The sequence below is a fragment of the Lipotes vexillifer genome, unplaced genomic scaffold (assembly GCF_000442215.2).
Source record: "Lipotes vexillifer unplaced genomic scaffold, Lipotes_vexillifer_v1.1 scaffold672, whole genome shotgun sequence".
Lineage (NCBI taxonomy): Eukaryota > Metazoa > Chordata > Mammalia > Artiodactyla > Lipotidae > Lipotes > Lipotes vexillifer.
Genome location: NW_006787454.1, coordinates 1,399,274 through 1,421,087, shown reverse-complemented (window position 1 = coordinate 1,421,087; position 21,814 = coordinate 1,399,274). Strand labels below are relative to the sequence as shown.

Here is a 21,814-nt window from a genome sequence, read left to right as displayed (position 1 = left end):
TATGCATTGCTCACAAAACCTATGGAATATGCCAGATGCTGCCTTTCTAGATATTGGTCTCCTTTTGGAAATAGCTCTGCCAGGTACAATGCTATGAACAGAATTAAATCAAAGAGTTCCCATTCTAATTTTTGTATCAGTCCATTCATACTGCTTTTCATGTGCTAAAACATTCTAAAAAGTAAAATATATTATTTTGCCTTTTTATTTTCTAAGGCTGAATAAAAATTAAACCAATGTAAATGATATGAATTAAATATTTTTCTGAAGACAAAGCAGTTTCATTTACTACTGTCAGAGAGTGGAGCCTGGAGAACTATCAACAACAATAATTTTTTTAAAAAAAGAAAATAAAAGATACTTACAGCCAACCATCATCATGGCCACGGAAAACATCTTTTCCACATCTGTGGTAGGAGCTATGTTTCCAAATCCTATGGTTGTAAGGCTTGTCATGGTAAAGTAGAGAGAGGACACATACAGTGAATCCTTGCTGGGTCCTCCTTCCCATATCCCTGCACTGGTATTGTATCGATACGGAGTCCCAATGCTCAAGGCCAGCTGGTAGAGCCAACTGTCTATCTGGATGGTGTTTGTGACTTCATCGATGACCTCATAGTCCCCAATGCTGTACCATATGCAGGCCAGCCAGTGAGCAACTAGTCCAAACACACACACCAGGAGCACAAGGACCGCTGCTCCATACTCTAGGTAATGGTCCAATTTCCTGGCAACACGGCCCAGTCGCAGGAGACGCACCACTTTTAAAGAACTGAAGAGACTGCTGATTCCCTGAATTAAAAAAAAAGAAATGGCACAATACTTTCAGAAAAGAAAAGGCTAAGGAAAACAATACAGTGGTTCACCTTAATGAACTCAATCACCATTTATATACTAAGAACATACACATACTACAGCTCCGACTTCAAGTCAACAACAACAAAAAGCTGAAGTGATAAAGAAACTTTTTAAATGCAGATTCCTTCCCACCAGGAAATAAGATATTTGTAGATTATTAGATAAAAAAACTTTTCATTAGGTAAGGAAGACGGAGTTTATTTTCATAAGTGGAGTATAAATAGCACAGAGAAAAACCAAAGGAGAAAATAGCTCAAATGCAATATACTCAGAGTATAGAAATAGGGTGATGAATTTAGACCTTTTATTTCTTCTTCCTACAAAACTTTTCCTGTACTCTAAAAGATTTAATTTTATTTCTTTATAAATGCTATGAACAGCAAAACTTCTGAAAAAGGAATCCTAGTTTTACTGTCAAGCAAACAGGAAATACTTCTGTGTATATTAGAATGAGCAAAAGCCATTATTTCCACCACCTCTTGCCACAGTTATGATAAGCACTAAATTTGCAGAGCTGTGAAAAAGTGAAGAGTTGAACCTAGAATGGGAACATACCTACAAAACTCTATCATCTTCTGGCAATAGGCATTGAAAAGAATAAGGAAATGGCAGCAAGAAAATTCATATTTTGTTAAGAAGCTTAAAACATCAAATATAGCATTATCCAAATGGAAAAATAGCATAGACTTTATTCAATCAGTGAAGTTCTCAAAGTTACTTTTTGAGGAAGCATGTGATAAGCCACCCAGGTAGAGAGGGTAAAGCCATCCCTGGTGCATGAGGGAAAGACAAAGCAGTGACCCAGAACCCTCTCATCTGGTCATCACCTCCAAGTCTCACAGAGTCCATGACTTCCTTACTGCTAATTCTATATCCCAGGGAGGAGACAAGGCATCTAACATAACCTACACTGAACTTAAGTCTGATCAACACGGAGGAACTGGTTGGTATAGTAGAATAGATGTAACATTAATGAGACTCTAATTATGGCATCGTAAAGTTACAGTGAAAAAAGGCTGGGAATGCATTTGGTTATACTCTATATGATAGTATATATTTGAAATTTTGCAAAATAAAAATTTGAAATAGAGAGAGAGAAAAACAAAGAGAAGTAAAAACAGGAGTCCTTATGGAAGCAAAAAAGGAACAGGAGCATCCGGACAGTTTTCTGTCTCAACCTTGATAACCTTAGGCCTGGCTCTTAGGCAGGGATATTGAACTTTAGACAGTAAGAGTAGCATTAATAAAATTCAGAAGATGAATTGGCATAATTCAATGAAATGAGATGTTGAAAGGTAAGAAGATTCAGGAGAGCTTGGAAGCTCTCAAAAAAGGAACTACATAATCATGAACAAGAAAGACAAAAATAAGTTTTTATTGAGCATTTCTATATGGCAGGCTCTGAGTTGTGCCCTGGGGACATTAAGACAAATATGCCTTGCTTCTGCTCTAAAGAAACCCATAGTCAAAATGCATGAAAAACGCAAAGGGTTAAATTAAAAAATAAAAACAGTGTTATTGTAGATGTTGTCCTCCACTTAGCTCCAATTTTTAAAGGAACTGTGTTACTTCTATTTAAATACTGGGTTGGCCAAAAAGTTCATTCGGAATTTTCTATAAGATCTTACAAAAACCCGAATGAACTTTTTGGCCAATACAATACTACAGAGAAAATTATTTCTACTGGAATTCTTTTTTCGAAACACAGCTAAAAACAAAAGAAGAAAAAACAGAGAGGAAACCTTTAACCCCATTTAAACTAAAAACTAGTCCCAACCCTCAACTAGAATGTAAAGAATCAGGACCCACTCGAATTAGGCCCAAATAACAGGAGGACATACTTCCCTGACCTCTGATCTAGGCAGATCTCTCCAAGAGGAGGTGATCCACCCTGAGGGGTACCTACTCTGGACTCCACTTAATCAAAAAGCACCATTTTCTATAGCCATGTCCAATATTATTTAAATGTTACAAAATGTTTGGTAAGTACTGTAAACTCTGTCATGGGTTCTATGTCACCACTTTCTCCTAGATCTTAGCCAACTCTCCAGCTGACATCTCTTTCAAAATCATTTTCTGGGGCTAACGTTATCCATGCTTCTTTTATGTGTTAGGATTCTCATTACGATTACCCTCAGCCTCTCCTGGTTGATTTACTGCATGCCTATGTTTCAACTGACTTCTATGAGTTCCTGATACAGAAGCCAAATACCTGCTGTACATTTCCATTTAGATATTTCATAGGTGTTCAAAAGGTAATATGCCCCTACTCTTGTGAACAACATCATTATGAAGCCAGTCTCTCAGACCTGGGGCTGAACACCCCCTTTCCTGTCACATCCAACCGGTTATCAAGTCCTGAGGATCTCAGCATTCAAAGTGCTCAAAATATACCTGAATAAATCTCTCAAAAATATCCCTTCTTTCTTATTCTCAAGGCCATGCCTTGGTCATGGCTTCACGTTTTTTCTCACTGTGTGACAGGAATAGCCTCTCCATCAGCCATACGACCTGTGTTCTCACTCCCTTTAATTATGTGATCACACTGTATAGGCTACCAGCCTGCTATCGTTTTACATCATATATATCTAATCATGTCCCTCTCTGGTCTAAAAACTCTAGTGTTAGCTCATTACTTATAGAATCAAGTATTCACTCCCTACTACGACATGCAAAGCCCTTCAGGACCTAGCATCTGCCTGTCTGGTCAGCATCTCTCCCAGCAAGTCCTCCTCCTGCTGTCTAGACTCCTGCCATGCTCAACTATGTGTAGTTCCCAGAGTGCCCATGATGTTTCATGCCACATTAACAATTTGTCCCCTGTACTTAAAGCACTCTTCCCTCCCACTCTCTTGGTGGCCGGGGTCTTATAGTTTATGGCAGAGACTCTCTCCTCCATGTCCATTTCCCTGACATCTTCTTTCCTCCCTCACCATCTTCATTGTTATACCCACTGTGAGAGTTAGGTGTCCTTATTTTGTATTATCATGTCCTCTTTGTCCATCTCTATTACAACAATCATCATAATAGCACTTTATTAGAAGTCTCTGTTTGCATGTATGGTATCCCAGGAAACTCTAAACCCCTTGAAGAATATACCTAGTGTCAATTACAAAGTATGGCATATGGTAATAGGTTAAGCAGTCAATACGTTCAATAAATGTATGAAAATCTCTTTACGACACAAGTAAATGTGGGTGGGGTGAATTGAGTGTGTGGTGGGGCAGGGAGGGGGCATAGTTAATAATCTTATGTGATAGGTATCATTATTAAAACATAGCCTAGAAACATTAAATAATTTGACTAAGTTCCTGCAGCTGGTAAGAGGAGGGGCCAAGAATCAAATATAGGCAGTGTTGTCCACACTCCTTGCACTTCACTATCTGACCTCATTCTGAACCTCGCTATATCTAGAGCATAATGTGCTCTAGATATAAACAAATCACATTTGTACCAGCAGTATTGGCTTAAATACAGGCAGTCTCTATAAGACTGAATAAAGGAGATTAAACACCTTGCCTCCCATTTATTCCCACCCAGGCCCAGCAGTGGCCCACTTAGGGGTCTGTGGAGGCCCCAGAACCCTAGAGAGTCTGCAATTCTCTAACATGGACCAACTCATTTCATTCTCACAATACCAGGACTCCTATCTCCACTGTACATAGGTGGACACTGAAGCTCAGACAGGTTACACGACTTGTCTAAAGTCACACAGCTAGCAAGGAATGGACCTAGTCCTTCAGATTCTTCATGCATTTCCCACAATAGCCAACTGCTGTCCTTATCCCAATAATCACTGCAATATTAATCTTCTTAAAAGACAGTATCGAGCATATCCTCCAGGGGCTCATTATAGACATTAAACACAATTTCTACAGGCCTTCAAGGTCCACAACCCCATTTCTGTCCACACTGCCAGGTCATTTCCAACTTTGCCAAGCAATAGTGCTCCAGTCAAACCAAACTCCTTTTTGCTCTCAAACATAACCCCAAAGTTTCACCTTTTAATTTGTCCACAGTGCCCCTTTCATCTACTTATCAAACCAGAAACTGTTACTCAAAATGAGTAATACAGAAGTGTTTGCTTTATTTGGAAAGTTTTTTTTAGCTATCTCTTTCTCCACTGTTTTGTATCCAAAAGAATTTAATGCAATTACTATAATCAAAACTCAAAGCTAATGACTTTGTTCTAAAATTTGATGAAATACTTAAAACTTGAAACAATCCAAATGTCCATCTCCAGTAGAATGGATAGATAAATCACTGCACCTTCACTCAATGCATTACTATCTAGAAATAAACATGAACAGACTAGAACTATATGCAATAACAAGAATGAATCTAAAAAGTATCATACTGAACAAAAGAGACTAGACACAAAAGAGAATATATTGCATGATTCCATTTATAAAAGTTTAAATACAAATGGAACTACTCTTAGGGATTAGACATCATTAGAAGTCAAAGTGGCTTCCTTGAGCTCTACATGTAATATTGATGTAATTTTTAAAGAATGTTTTATTTAAATATCAAAACAATGTTAAGGAAAATCCATTAGTCACTGTTGTGTTGTTAAGGTTAACATTTCACCATGGTACATAATTGAGATTAATGATTTCTTCTGCATCATGTGATTTGGGGAGGGGGAAGAGGTGTCATATTCAACTCTATCTAAAATAAGAGATTTTACTTATTTTATAACTCACCCTCATAACATTTAGATTGGTCCTCAAATTATACTTTTTTTATATACATAATTTTTTTTAGATTTTTTTTTTTGATGTGGACCATTTTTTTTTTTTTTTTTTTTTTTTTTTGCGGTACGCGGGCCTCTCACTGTTGTGGCCTCTCCCGTTGCAGAGCACAGGCTCCGGACGCGCAGGCTCAGCGGCCATGGCTCACGGGCCCAGCCGCTCCGCGGCATGTGGGATCTTCCCAGACCGGGGCACGAACCCGTGTCCCCTGCATCGGCAGGCGGACTCTCAACCACTGCGCCACCAGGGAAGCCCTTGATGTGGACCATTTTTTAAACTCTTTATTAAACTTGTTACAATATTACTTCTGTTTTATGTTTTGGTTTTATGGCCACGAGACATGTGGGATCTTAGCTCCCCAACCAGGGGTCGAACCCACACCCCATGCATTGGAAGGTGAAGTCTTAACCACTGGGCTGCCAGGGAAGTCCCCTCAAATTACATTTAATCCCTTGTTGGGAATTTTAATTTAACCCATATAGTAACACTGGATACTTTGACAGGCCAAAATAAAATGACTCCCTTCTGTACTAACACCTTTTTATAACAACCTCTGGATTCTGTGCTTTCCACCAGTTTTGTCTGCTCATTCATTTTCTGCTTAATTTCACTCCATGCTTTCCAATCTTCCTGTGCCTTCCTCTGCACTCCAGTGGCATTCTGCCTCTATCCCAACCTCTGAGCTCTTAGCTCACAAATCCCTGGGGTTCCACTGCTGGAAGAGAATATCAAACACATCAAATGCATAATAGAACACAGCAGGGTTAATGGAGAACTTTCAGTCATCAGCCTTCCTTTCTAGCCGGTTTCCTTACTTGAAAAGCCCCTCAGGCCACAGGAGCATAAAGAAAACTATCCAGGAGATATCTCAGTGTTATTAACTCTTCAGGATATTTTTGTGGATTCCCACATTAAAGAGATGTGGGATGTAATCAGCATAAAAATAATGGCTTACAATGATAAAGCCATTTAAAATACAAATCAGTTCTCTCATTTGATTATCACTAAGGATAGTAGGCAAATAACTCAGCTAGCATTCTTTCCTACCTTCTTCCCCCCCTTGCTTTATAAACAAAAGAGGAATGATCAAAGAACTTTCTTGTCCAAGGACACATGACATTTAAGTGGGGGTGAGAGAGCAGGAGTACAGACTTATAACATCCAGTTGCTTGGTTTTTCACCTACATCTAGCATTCTCACACACAGGATGTGTAGTAGATTGTTTGGAAAAACATAGCTCAAGTCATTTCCTTCCCTGCATCCATACCCTTTGGCAATGTGACTTTGCAACCTCTCCCATCAAAAGATAGGGTCTATTTCCCCATCTTGACTTGAGTCTAGACTGGCCTTATGACTTACATTGGCCAGCAGAATGTGGTGTAAGTGACACTGTGCCAGTTCCAAGCCTAGACCTCAAGAAGCATAGCCTCCAGTCATGGTCTTAGAACCCATGGCCATTCTAAGTTGCCATATGAAGAATGGCAACTAGGCTTTTGGAGGATGAGAGACCACAGGAGCAGCCCTATGACATCCATCTGAGCCATCCGGGATCAGTCAGTCACCAGCCATCTCAGCAGCCTACCACAGATGTATGGGTGAACTTAGTTGAGATAAGCCAAATCTAGCCAGAGTCAGCAGAATCACTCAGGTCACAGGAAAATGAGTTTAATAAATGGTGATTGTTATTATCCATAAAGTTTTGGAGTAGTTTGTTATGTGGGAAGAAAAGCTAACTGATACAAATGTGAGGAAAGCACATGTATTTATGTGCACAGTATTTCATACTTGTTTGACTTAAAATGGGGGCAACATAGATATGTATGTGATACAGAAGTCTCATTTTAACAAGACATTCTTCCAAATAGGTAAGATATGAATATATAAAATAAATTTTAATATGCAATTGTTAGATATTATTTACCTTTTGTATTGGGAAACGTGTCACTATTTTGCTTTGCAAGAATTTATGCCAGTAAATATTCCATGAGAACAAAGAACTCCAAGTTATTACTTCATATACCTCCTAAATAGTTCTTAAATCCAACCTCACCTAAAGCTTGCCCTCACCCTGCGTAACTTCAGTTTCCATGTGGATGACCCTGCTGAAAACCTGGCCTCGCAGTCTCTCCACCAATTCATCTCCAACAATCTTTTCACTTTTCCTTAGATGCCCACTCCCGAGGTCATAATCTGAAATTTCTCGTATCTAAAACGTTTTCCGGCTCTGAAATCTTGAATTGAACCATCTTGTTTTCTGACCATATCTTCTTCTATGTTGAGCTAAACCGTCCAATTACATCAACATTCAACCTTATTGAATCTCCAGTCTACAGACAGATCTGCTTTTTCCCAATCTATTAACCCCTCCATTCTCCATTTTCTTCTTTATGTGGCCCTATAATTTCAACACCACCATATATCCTGAATTCCTTAACATGCCTGTCTCTTCATTATAACCTGTATCAAAACCCTAATTCTAACTCAGTTATCAGCTTTCTTCAGGGCTGTGTTTAAGAACTGCTTAAGAAAGTAATACAAGAGGGCAGATTGATTCCACTAGAAATTCATTATCATCAATCTCAAAACATCTCCTACCTAGCAATTTTACTACTTTTCTTATGAATTCATCTATCCACTATATTTTAAACTTTCTCTCCTCTGCTCAAAAATCCAGCCACTCCCCCTTCAACTACATCTTTCCCATAGACATTTAAATATCTCATGTCTCTCCCATTAAAAAAAAAAAATGTTACTACTCTCCCCTCCACCTTCCCATTCCAGACATTGCCCCTGGTTCTTTTCTAATATATAAGCACTAGCCATTTGATTACACAAACCAGAAACCAAGAAGTATTCATGTTGCCCCTTTCTTTGATATCTCCCATACCCAATTTATCTTAAAACCCTATTAACTTTAACTCCTAAATATCTTTCCAATTTATTCACTTTTCTTCATCGCCACTGACACCATCTTAAACCATGCTACTGGCATCTCTCTCCTAGACCTATGGAAGTGTTCTAATAAATCTTAAGGCATTCATTTGACTCCATCCACTCTATTCTGAACCCTATATAAGAGTTATCTTTTGAAGTCACTCATAGTTTAAAATCATATGATAGCTTCCGTTGTTCTAAAATCTGTTTTGGCTTAGTCTAGAGCAGGTCATTTCATTATATAATCTCAAAGGACCAGGTATGTTCCCTTCATGCCATTTGTCTCTTTCTGATTGTGTATTCATATCATGTTTTGTTCATTCTTTTATCCCTAGCACACACTCTAGAACTCCCTGCCACAGTGTAAGCACCAAATATTTATTAAGAAAATGAATACACTAATTAAAGAATAAACTAAGCAATACAGAAATCTCTCATAATAATTTCTGACTCCTCTAGCACTGATATTGTAATTAATAATAGTTATTTAATCTTCATGGGTAGCACAATATCAGGCAATTATATAGAAAGCACTCTGTTTTATAAGCATTGGGGTCTTATTCTAAGTAGATTTTGTACATGAATGACTAAATAGTCCATTTCCATTTCCTTTTGTAGAGTACAATTTAAAGACTGAAAGAAAACTAATGTAGCAAAACTACAATTGTTATCTGCATCTCTAACCCATATAACAAGTTCTATTGCCTCCTTCCTATTCAGAACTCACTTCTCCAACTCATGTTACCAAGAGATCCATGGAGAAATGATACTAATTACTCCCTGCATTAGTTAATATGCTTCAGTAGGGAAACTCAATTTAAATAACTTGTACATACCACCTGTTTTAGTCTATTTATATTCTTATCAATACACAGTGGCATAAGTAGTTAGGTAGATAGATAGTAGCTAGATAGTAGATAGATAGACAGATAGACATCTGCTTTAAGCAATATCCATGATATACTAATTTTAAATGCTTCTTATTATGGAAAAAAATGTTCTCATTAATATCCATGGGTCCAGAGTGAATATAAAGCATGATCAAAATATGCACCAAAAAAGAGGTATATTGCCTAAGTCTTGATTTTTTTTCAAATATCATGATATATGCACAAGCAAACCAAGTTGGGAGATGCTTTAATACCTTCAGTAACTTTTGCCACCTTTACAATAATCCAAACTCCTTAACACAACCTGCCCCTGCCTACTTTTCCAGTCTCCCTTGTGCATCTCTGTCTTCTGCTCTCTGTACTCCAGTTATAGAAAATGTCTTTCCTTTCTTCAAAAGTTTTATATTCTCTCTCACCTGGTGGGGTCTCCAAAAGTGAATTTTAAAAACACTCCCTAACCCGCTAACTACTTCTTTTGCCTAGTTAATCCTACTCATCTTTCAGGTCTAGGCTTAAATGTCACCTAACCCAGCACCTATAATAACAACACAGGTATAGCTTTCAGGATTCCGCAAGGGATATGCTTGGAGTTGTATCAGTCAGGGAACCCTTAAGCTGTGGCATCCTCATCAGGTTATTTACAGCTCATTAAAAGTTCTTCATAGTCCAGATGTAATTTACAAATCAGAGATCTTTTTAAATACAAGTAATACAGCCTAGAAACATAGATAGCATATTTCCTTCATCAGTCCCTGGGAGAACAAAGGAAGACAGTTGATCAAAGGTAAAATCTGTCAATGCAGAAGGAGAAATAGTGTTGTTAACCCTTTATCCACAATGTCTAATAAACAAACTTCCTAAAGATGAAAAATTCCAATATAAAGATAAACATGTTCCTTGTGAGTTAGCACGTGTTATGTGAAAGCAGAGATAAAATCATGGAATAAAATGAAGTAATAGAAAGACCAAAGGGAGTAGGGAATGGAGGTTTAGAACTTCCTTCAAAGAAGAGTGAGGAAATGATGTATTCTCAAGCATAGTGATAATTACTATGCAGAAAGATAAAGAGCAATTTCTATGCAAGTATCCATAGGTAGTTAAAGCAAAAAAATTTTAAGGATTATAGTATACATATTGGAATATATTTCAACCTTCTTTGCCTCCATGTCAGAATTATTCCCTAATGTTTAACAATAGGAAGCCTTCATCATGAAAGAAGATCAGTTCGGATAAAAATTTCTATTCCTGTTAGCAACAAAATCAAATAAAGGAATCCTATTGCTATCCTGATTGTTTGCAACTTCCTATCCTCCCAAAGCTAATTCCCTCAGTTAGGCAGACTGCTTTGTCTCTGTAGAAAATTAATGCAAAGAATATATCCTGGAGCATCACCAAATTTTTCAAATATAAAAAAGATATCGATCTTTAAATCTGTTTATTACCATTCTGTACTGCCAATCTCCACTTGGAATAGAATTTAAAAGTTCAGCCTACTGCCACTATCCTCCAATTTGGAACCTGTGGCTGACTCTTACTATCCTCCAAATCCTTACCTCATCTCCTCCTTCACACTGACTCCCCCTTTATTCACACTCTTGAATAATTTTTGAGAAAGTTTTTCTCTCAAGCTAGAAGGTAGGTACATTTGAGTTCAGTGACTTTGCCTTGTACATCTTTGTATTCATTAGTCTACAACGTTTTGCACTCCTAGTGGGAGATCCCAGCTTAGGAACCTAAACCCTAAGGTAACCTCTAAACATGTATGGAAAGCTAGCAGTGTAGGTCATATGACTGGAAGATTATTTAAGTGAGAATATTCACGGAAAGGAACTTATGAACAGAGAGGTGAGCATAGCGGCCAAAGGATAACGCCCTACTGTCTGAAGGAAGAAGTTTGGGGCACAGGTAAGGTTATGCCACAAAGACTGCCCTTTGGCCCTAACTTTTCCATTACTAACAAGAAACAGGTATATTTAGGAAACATTGTAAGCTTCAATCCCTCATTCACTTTAATAGAAATATATATAGTATGGCAATTATGTGTCAGGCACTGCAAATCCAGGCTATTAGAAAGACAGAGTCTTTGCACTGAGGAAGCATAAGGTCTAATTTTGATTCCTCCAGAAATGAGCACAGGGTCTAACCCTTAGTTTTCTAAAGATCTTTGTTGGATTTGACTTCTTAACTTGAAGTAGAATTGAAGGTTGCAAAATAGGGTCACTCATAAACCTTCCCCTGAGCACACAGATGAAAGACAAGTGTTGATAAACCACTAATCCGATCATCGATAAAAATATAAATGGTTTTTTATTATTATTAGAAGCACTAGTGTTATTAATGTGCTTTCTTAAGCAGAGAAGAACTGGGAGGTATACAGGACTTAAAATTGCAGCAAAAGTTTTTAAAGCAGGCTAATAAGAAACCAAGAAAGTCCCATATAGAAGGTAAAATCATCCCAGAGATAATACATTTCATTGCATTAAAAGTCTCATACTCTTCAGACTAACTAAGTTTATCAGGGATAAACAGGAGCATTACATAATGATAAAGGGGTAAATTCTCCAAGAAGACATAACAATCCTTATATTGTATTCACCTAACAAGACCATCAAAATATGTGAAGCAAAAACTAATAGAAATGCAAGGAGAAATAAAATGAATCCACTATCATATACTTCAATATCCCTCTGTCAGAGATGGTCAGGTCTAGCAGGCAGAAATCAGTAAGGACAGAGCAGAACTCAACAGCACCATCGATTAGCTGGCTATTATTGACATCTTTGACTACTTTATACAACAACAGCAAAACAACAACAACAACAAAAACCCACATTCTTCTCAAGGTCATGTAAAATATTCACCAAGATAGACCACATCCTGTGCTATAAAACACACCTTAACAAATTTAAAATAATAGAAATCATACAATACCTGATTTTGGACCACAATGAAATTAAACTAGAAATCAATAACTGAAATATACCTGGAAAATCCAAAAATATGTGGAAATTAAACAACACACTTATAAGTAAGACATGGATTAAAGAGAAAATTTCAAGTAAAATTTAATGCTTTTTTAATTAACTGAAACTGAAAATACAACTTAACAAAGTTCGTGGGATGCAGCAAAGCAGTACTTAGAGGAAAATATATAACTTAGAATGCATATATTAGAAAGCAATAAAAACTATAATCAATAACCTAAATTTCCACTTTAGCAAACTAGAAAAAGAAAAGCAAATTAAATCCAAAGTAACAAGAAGAAAAGACATATTAAAAATATAGCAAAAATCAATGAAATTGAAAACAGGAAATCGGTAGAGAAAATCAACAAAATCTTAAAAGCTTTTTCTTTGATAATATCAATAAAATTGATATGCCTCTAGCCACACTAACTAAGAAAAATAAAAAAGAGAGGACACAATTACTAACATGGCAAATGAAGGAGAGGATGTCACTACAGATGCCATAGACATTAAAAGGATAATAATAATAACAACAAAGTGGAATCATATGAACAACTCTATGCCCATAAATTTGAGAACCTAGATGACATGGACTAACTCCCTGAAAGACACAATCTGCCAAAACTCACACACATACAAAAATAGATTATTTGAAGAGAACTACATCTATTAAACAAATTGGTTCAATAAATTAATAACCTTCCAAAACAGCACCAGGCCCAGATGGGCTCATGAGTGAATTCTACCAGATATTTAAGAAGAAATTATACAAATTGCCTACAATCTCTTCCAAAAGGTAGAAGCAGAAACAATACTTCCTAACCCAGATTTATGAGGCTAGCATTACCCTAATACCAAAAGCAAAGACAATATGAGAAAAGAAAACTACAGACTATCTCTCATGTACATAGATGCAAAAATCCTCAACAAGATATTAGCAAATCAAATCCAACAATATATAAAAAGAATTATATAGTATGGCCAAGTAAGATTTATCCTAGGTATGCATGGCTGGTTCGACACTGAAAAATCAATTAATAGAATCCATAACATCACAGACTAAAGAAGAAAAATCATATATTCATATCAATAGGTGCAAAAAAAGGCATTTGACTAAATGCAACATCTATTCATGATAAAAACTCTCAGAAAACTAGGAACAGAGAGGAACTTCCTCATTTTGAAAAAGAACATCTACAAAAACCCTACAGCTTATATCATATTACATCATATTTAATGGTGAGAAACTAGAAGCTTTCCCACTAAGATCAGGAACAAGGAAAGAATGTCTATTCTCACCACTCCTATTCAACTTCATACTGGAAGTCCTAGCAAATGCAATAAGAAAAGAAAAGGAAATAAAAGGTATACAGACTGGGAAGGGGAAATAGAAAACTGTCTTTGTTTGCAGATGACATAATTGTCTATGCAGAAAATCCAAACAACTTGACCCAGAAAAAAAAAAAAATCCTGGAACTAATTAGCAATTAAAGCAAGTTTGCAGGATATATGATCAACATACAAAAGCCAATCACTTTCCTATATACCAACAATGAACAAGTGGAATTTCAAAACACAATACCATTTACATTAGCACAACAAAAATGAAAAACTGAGATATAAATCTAACAAAAAAATGTATAAGATGTATATGAGGAAAACTATGAAACTCTGATGAAAGAAATCAAAAAAGAACTAAATAAATGGAGCAATATTCCATGTTTATGGACAGAAATACTCAATATTGTCAAGATGTCAATTTTTCTCTACTTGATCTAAAGCTACCAATGTAATCTCAGTCAAAATCCCATTATTTTGTGTATATCAATAAACTGACTGTAAAGATTATGTGGAGGGATAAAAACTGTGCAAAATAGCCAACACAATATTGAAGGAGAAGAAGAAAATCAGAGGACAGACACTCAACTATAGTAAGGCTATAGTAATCAAGACAGTGTGGTATTGGTGGAAAAAAATAAACAAATAGCTCAGTGGAACAGAATAGAGAGCCCAGATAGAACCCCATAAATATAGTCAACTTATCTTTGACAAAGGAGCAAGGGCAATACAATAAAGAAGAGATAGTTTTTTTCAACAAATGGTGATAGAACACATGGACATCCAATGCAAACAATATGAATCTAGTCACAGACCTTATACCCTTCACAAAAATTGACTCAAAATGGATCATAGACCTAAACGTAAAACATAAACTATAAAATTTTGAGAAGATAATGTGGGAGAAAATCTAGGTACTTTGGGCATGGTGATAATTTTTCAGACATAACACCAAAGGCATAATTCATGAAACAAATAATTAATAAACTGGAATTCATTAAAATTAAAAACTGCTCCGTGAAAGATACTGCCAAAAGAATGAGAAGACAATCTACAGACTGTGAGAAAATATTTGCAAAAGACATTTGCAAATAATAAAGGACTTTAACTAAAATATATTTAAAAACCTCTTAAAACTCAACAATAAGAAAATTAAGAACCCCACTAAAAATGAGCAAAAGATCTGAACAGCTACCTGACAAAAGTCGATATTCAGATGGCAAATAAGCATATGAAAAGATGTTCATATATCATTAGAAAATTGCATATTAAAACAACAAGATACCACTACACATCTACTATAATGGCTAAAATCCAAAACACTGATGATACCAAATGCTAGTGAGAATGTGTGCCAACCAGAACTCTCATTCATTGCTGGTGGAAACATAAAATGGTAAAACCGCTTTGAAAGATAGTTTGGTAGTTTCTTACAAAACTGACATATTCTTACCATATGATCCAGCAACCATGCTTCTTAATATTTACCCAAATGAGCTGACAACTTATGCCTACACAAAAACCTGCATACAAAAGTTTATAGCAGCTTTATTCACAAATGCCAAAACTTAGGAGCAATCAAGATAGCCTTCAGTAGGTGAATGGATAAACAAACTGATACATCCAGACAGTGGAATATTACTCAGTACTAAAAAGAAATGAGCTATCAGCCATGAAAAGATATGGAAGAACCTTAAATGCATATTACTAAGTGAAAGAAGTCAATCTGAAAAAGCTACCTGCTGTATGATTCCGACTATATGACTTTCTGGAAAAGGCAAAACTGTGGAGATAATAAAAGGATTAGTGGTTGCTAGGGGTTAGGAGGGAAGAAAGGATGAATAGGCAGAGCACAGAGTTTCAGGACAATGAACTACTCTGTATGATACTACAATATGCCATTATGCATTTGTCAAAACCCATAAAACGTACAATACCAAGAGTGAGCCTACTGTAAACTATGGACTTTTAGCAATATGATATGTCAATATAGTTTCACTCTGGTGGGGGTGCTGATAATGGGGGAGGTTATGCATGTGTGGGGGCAATCTCTGTATGGGGAGTCTCTGTACCTTCCTCTCAATTTTGCTGTGAACCTAAAACGGCTCTTTAAAAAAAGTCTATTATCAACTGAGCAAACACACTGATAGGAAAAATCAATCAGTTCTAATGTAGACTTGGCAATATTTCTATGGGTTTAATAAGATTAAAACTAGTAAAACTAAAACAAAAAAAAATACTACGTAATCCTTACCTATACCACTCAAACATTATTTCAATTACCTACAGGCTTTAATAAAAAAAGTAATGGTGATCAAATTGTATTAAATAGCAATTTCTAAAATGTTATTCTTGGTGCAGCGTCTGAAATTCCACAAAAGGGGACAAAAAGCCTCTAAAATCTTTGAGTATAATTAGCTTCTTTGATTTCCAATTCTTGTTTTGATGACTAGACAAGAGATAAAAATTTGCTATGTAAACAGATATGCTAAAATGAAACAACGCATGTGGCCACTTGACAAGCATAATTCAAGAAAATAATAATTTAGAAAATTATTTTCCATAAACTTCCCTGGAAATTAAAAATATTTATAATACTTCCACTTAGCAGTCACTGGCCCAATCATTTTGTCTCCTGAAACAATACATAAGTGATCATTTTTCCAATTTCAATTTGTTCTAACCTAGTTTATCATGTTTACCACTTACTAATACCACTCATTGTCCCCTGAATGCCCCATGTATCACGTTTCCTAAGTCCACTCAGGCTACGAAACTGTGTGTTACCTGCAGCTGCCCCATTTTTCTCTGATGTCTTATAATTCAGTTCCCCCTAACCTCCCAGAGCTGTATTCAAATGCATGCTACAAAAGAGCTTATTTCTATTCCTTGGATTCCTGGTGATAACATCTTTTACCCCGTTATGGTTTCTAGGAAATTTACATTACGTACTTCTTTTCAAACAGAATTATCTCCTTTAATGGATTGTCTTCCCATCCTCACAGTTCTCTTAAAGAATGTCATACCCAGTTCGTGAATTCCTAGTAAATCAAGTTGCCTTAAGAGAGCACATTGACTGAGACAATCTTGAATACAAAAAGTGTTATTAAGTCCTCTAAGTCATTCTGTACTCGTAGCATGTCAAAGGATTAAACTGTGATCGTCAGACTCATACTCTCCTATTCCCAAGCCACCACTAGCTCAATTTCTCATTTTTAACTTCTATTTTGTTTTATGTCATTGTACAATCTACTAAAACCTTGCTAACACTTTACTGCTTCAGGTCGGTGAGTCACCAATATGTACTAAGAGCAACGAAGGACTACCAAGGAGATGGAACACATCCCTCAATATCACAGGGCTTATCACCAAGCTGAGGAAACAGACATACACAAATCAAATAATAATATCCCCTCAGACATGCACAATTCTACAAACAAAAATCATTCATATCTGTCTTCCCATCTATTCCTTAAAACCGTTGTGTGAAGTAAAAAAGTCAAGCATTCCTTCCCTTTTTTTTACAGATATGGAAACTGAGACCCAGAATCACCATCCCAAAGACTCACAATAAACATGTCCTAAAGAAGGCCTCCAATAATTGAAAGAGAAAGTTAAAAATAATGTGGAGCCAAAATATAAGACAATACTAGTTTGAAAGATGAGAAGGTAAACAGAAGCCCTTGATTTATTTAGAAGGGCAAAGATACTCATAAGTCAAATACTGATGCTAAAAATATTAAGAGTAATCAATTAACAGAAAAACTTCTAATCCTGTAGAGGAAATCCAGGAGATTTAAAAAATTCAATCAATCCAAAAAATAGCAGAAAAGAAGCAAAAATAAAAACAGAGAAAAGTGAAGAAAAAGCATTTTACAATGGAAAATAAGATGTTCTAAGAAAATCAAAAGGTAATTAATCACAATAAGTGTAAATAGACTAAACTTCCCAGTTAGAAAGACTCTTAGAATGTATAGACTATTTATAAAAGACACAACTAGAGTACAATAATCTAGAATGATAAAAAGTTAAATAGAAATACATATATCAAATACTATACAAATGCTAGTTTAGCTCTATTAGTATTAAGCCAAAAAGACTTTAAGCAAAAAAAAAAACGCATTATTAGTTATGAGAAAAGTTGGGAAATAATGTTGAGAAAATCTTTCAGAAAGTACAGCAAAAATATAAAGGATTGGAAAATAAGGGAAGAGAAGAAAAGGAATCAGAGGAGAAGTCTAGTAGGTATAAGAACAAAAGGAATTCCAGCAAGAGAGAGAGTGGAAAAGAGGGGGGAAAGGGATGGAGAAAATCATCATAAGAAAAAAATCGAAACAGAAGACATGCTTTTCTAGATTGAAAAAGGCTACGCAGTCAGTGCCCAGCAAAACTGATGAAAATGGGACTTACACTAAAGCATATTACTGGAAAGATTCAGAACCCTGGACAGAGAAGATACATCAAATTTCCAGAAGGAGAAAACAGGTCACAATGGTTTAAAGTTTCTTAAGAGAATTATTAGAAGGTAGACTGTAATGGCACTGTGTCTTTCAAAATCTGAGGAGAAATTATCTCTGGCCTAGGATATTACAGCTAGCCAAACTGTCCATCAGGTGGGAGGGTAGAGTGTAGAGAGATCTGTTTAAGAAAGTGATGTTGATAGAATATTATTTGTATCAATGTACTGGAGGGAGATTTAGACAACTGGCATAGAGCTTAGTGATTGAGTTAGTGATTAGTACATAAAACGAAGCAAATGATAAAACCAACTCTCAGGAAAATGGAAAGTGCAGAAAAGGAAAAGTAATCACAGCATGTTGAAGGTTCAGCTATAAATAGCGTATTTGTAGTAGTAATGATATAAATACCTACTATTTATGGAACCAAAAGGATGGTATACCTGTATTGTGAGAATGAGGTGATGGAAATAGTGCATATATACAGTTAGGGCAGGGAGAAAGAGGCTAAAACTTCAAATTCCACAGTGAGAAGTCAAAGACAAGTCCTAAAATTGAAAAACCAAGAGGTAGGTACATAATCTTGCTGTTTGGTGATGGAAGCAAATAACAAAGAATCCCTTAAACAAGGGGACTGCCCCTAGGGGTTGCCCCTAGTGTCTTTTCTTTTTTTAAATGAGATATTGCCAATTATTCTTCATGGAAGTTTTACCAACATTCCCTTGAGCAATGTATGAGAGGCCTCACCCTATCGCTTCATCAGTTCAGGTTCCCGACAGAGTAATGCCAAGTCAGGGTTAGATATGCAAGACTTTTACTGAGATAAATGCCTATGAAGGAGAAATGGAGGAGGAAGGAGACTTCAGACTACAATGCAGGTCTGAAACCTGTGAAGAGGGGAGGAAGAATTGTGTAGAAAGAGCCTCAACCACAGCACAGGTAAAGGGGGAGTCCCAGAGCAAAAGCTGCTCAATAGAGGAGCTCTTTATTGAGCAGGAGTAAACTAATCATAATGTTACCACCATTCTTAGTCACTAGCTGGGCACAATGTTGGGGAAATATGGCTTCGATGTGTGACCTGCAGCAGATCAGAAAACCATAGCAGGTGTCAGTCAACTGCGTTCAGTGGTGCATTGGTAAATGATTAACAACTAATTCCACAGAAAGTTAAAGAAAAGTTTTTATTCATAGCATTTGCGACTTTCTGGGTGTAAATACTCCCATTGTGGCCAGTTTCAAGCTACCAGTGTGATAGTGTGATATCACTGAATGCTGAGTTTGAAAGAGATGCTCATGATTGGCTTTCCCATACCAGGAGCCACTTCCAGGAATCCCCTAGCTGTGCTCCATGCAGCAGGTTTTCATGAAAGGAGATCTGAGCAGTGCACATCCTTAGCCACCTTCTCACCAATCCAGTGTGTGTGGTAAATGATGGTATGTCAGTGTACTTTGTAGGTTTACTTTGCATTTTCCTTAATATTAGTAAGTCTTAGGATCTCTTCATGTATTTGTATGGTATAGTAAATGCATTTATTATTATGTAATGCTTAATGTATTCACTTTTCTATGAATTAAACCAATCTTTTAATTATTTTTATTAAAATCTTTATGCCTATGTTCTAAATAATGGAAATCTTAATGCATTGATCTTAATATATTAATCCATTTAGTAAGTGAACATATAAATACTACTTATTATCTTATCATATGATTAGCATTTTCAAAATTAACCCCTCTCAACCCTTCCAGAAGGTAAATAGGGAAGAAATAAATATACCTTAAAAAGCTTGATGTAGGTAAAATCTAAAATTAGAAAACAAATTACTACGATTCCTTTCTTTCCCCCCAATTTTTAAAGTAACAATTACGTGTACAGCATCAAAATACAATGTCTATACTTAACTTTCAGGGAAATATTTTTAATATCATTAAAGTTGATTGAATGCAGAAATTTTATGGAAAAAGTTACCAAAGAAAAGTTGCAAACTACCTCCCAAATACACACACAATGACAACAATGTAGTGCAGAATTTTCCATCTGAACAGTCTATGAGGACAGAGTAAAATCTTCAGGGAAATTAAGTTTGTAATTATTATTATGAACATATTTTAATAATAGATAGATTTTATATTGACTCATTTATATACATCCTTCGTGTAGCAAGTTGAAAATCATCCACTACTAGGTTAGAAGCTAAGAAGCTCTGAATAAAATTGTCTTCCAAGATATTACAGGTTTTAAGTATTTCTCATTGTGCAGATAACATTGAATAAACAGAATCTTGAATGTGACCAGACATCAGAAGTCATCCAATATAGTCTCTAATCACAAATGTACTTAGACAAAATTTAAAGCAAAAACTATAAAAAAGAAACCAAAAAGGCAAAAATTCCATAAAATTTTCTGTATCTTTTTGTTAACTCAAGCACTGCTATCTGGAGGAGGAGGAGTCAAAAGACCTATGATTGCACAGAGTTTTAAAATGCCACAGTTTTCCAAAAAGAAAAAAATCAAAACACATCACCTGTCAAACAATTATCTACTTCATAAACCATATTTGACTCCAATTGCTGTGGCTTTTCTTCTGCTCCACTTCTTTCAACCACAACCTCCAACCATAGCCATTTTTCTAGTAATCAGTATTTTCAACCAGAAATCAAGAAAAAAAAGCAGATGAAAGTTATAAGGTAATCAAATACGATAATTTACGGCAAGTGTTTAGTAGGATGAAGATTGAAAGTGGTGGCTAAAAAGAAGTTTGGATTATCTGTAAACTCCTTTTATCCTAATTTTCTCAAAACATGTGATTCAAGTACTAAAAAGAAAAAGAAACTTACCTCATCAACATTTTCAAAGGCATTGATGATGTCATAAGGTAAACAAGACAATAGATCGATCACAAACCAAGTTTTCAAATAGTTCATCCTGATCAACTTGGGGTCAGAAATGACCTCTCCACCAGGTCCCACAAAGGTCGTGTGAAAATTTAAAACAATGTCAACCAGAAAAATAACATCCACCACACTGTCCAGCACCAGCCAGGCTATGTTGTTCTGCTTCGTTTTGAAGGAAACGTTATAAGGAACCATAATGGCGGTGTAGAAGGTAAGAATTAAAATCACCCAATCCCAAGTTGTTTTAAAAGCACAATAGTGTAAAATAATGTGTGGTGGCGTCTTTGGCGCTTCTTGCTTGTACTGAGGAAGGATATCTGATCCCAGCTGAAGAACCTAAAAGAGAGAAAATATATATATAATGAGCCGGACATCTCTGCACAGTTAGTAATGAATTCAAATTTACTGGCAGCCAAACCACAGCCTATTAATCATGACTCCTGGTTTCAAGGCCAGTCAGGCTCTGTAGTTTCATCTCCCTCTTCTCCTAAGTTGTATCAAGGTTTGTTCAAAGTCACTCCATGTCCAATCTCTCTACCAAAGTTGATCTGTCTACCATTCCCTCTGGCTTTCTCTCCAGTGGCCAACTGTTGGTTCAAAGACTGGTCCCCATACATGGAGGGCAGGGAGAGACCAAAGAAAGAGGCAGACCACTCCAGATTGGTAGGTGGCAGTTTTAATATGCAAGGGAACTTACTTACAAGGCTTTTTTTTTTTTTTTT

The 21,814-nt window shown here is 36.1% G+C and overlaps 1 protein-coding gene across 1 annotated transcript in view; it reads right to left on the bottom strand.

Moving 5' to 3' along the window:
- Positions 1-319: 319 nt before the first annotated feature.
- The window catches only part of KCNH5 (potassium voltage-gated channel subfamily H member 5), an 88,251-nt gene continuing 66,756 nt past the window's right edge, over positions 320-21,814 (bottom strand). The window contains 3 exon segments of the mRNA XM_007472403.1: positions 320-339; positions 342-792; positions 21,036-21,428. Coding sequence (XP_007472465.1) covers positions 320-339; positions 342-792; positions 21,036-21,428 — 864 coding nt within the window.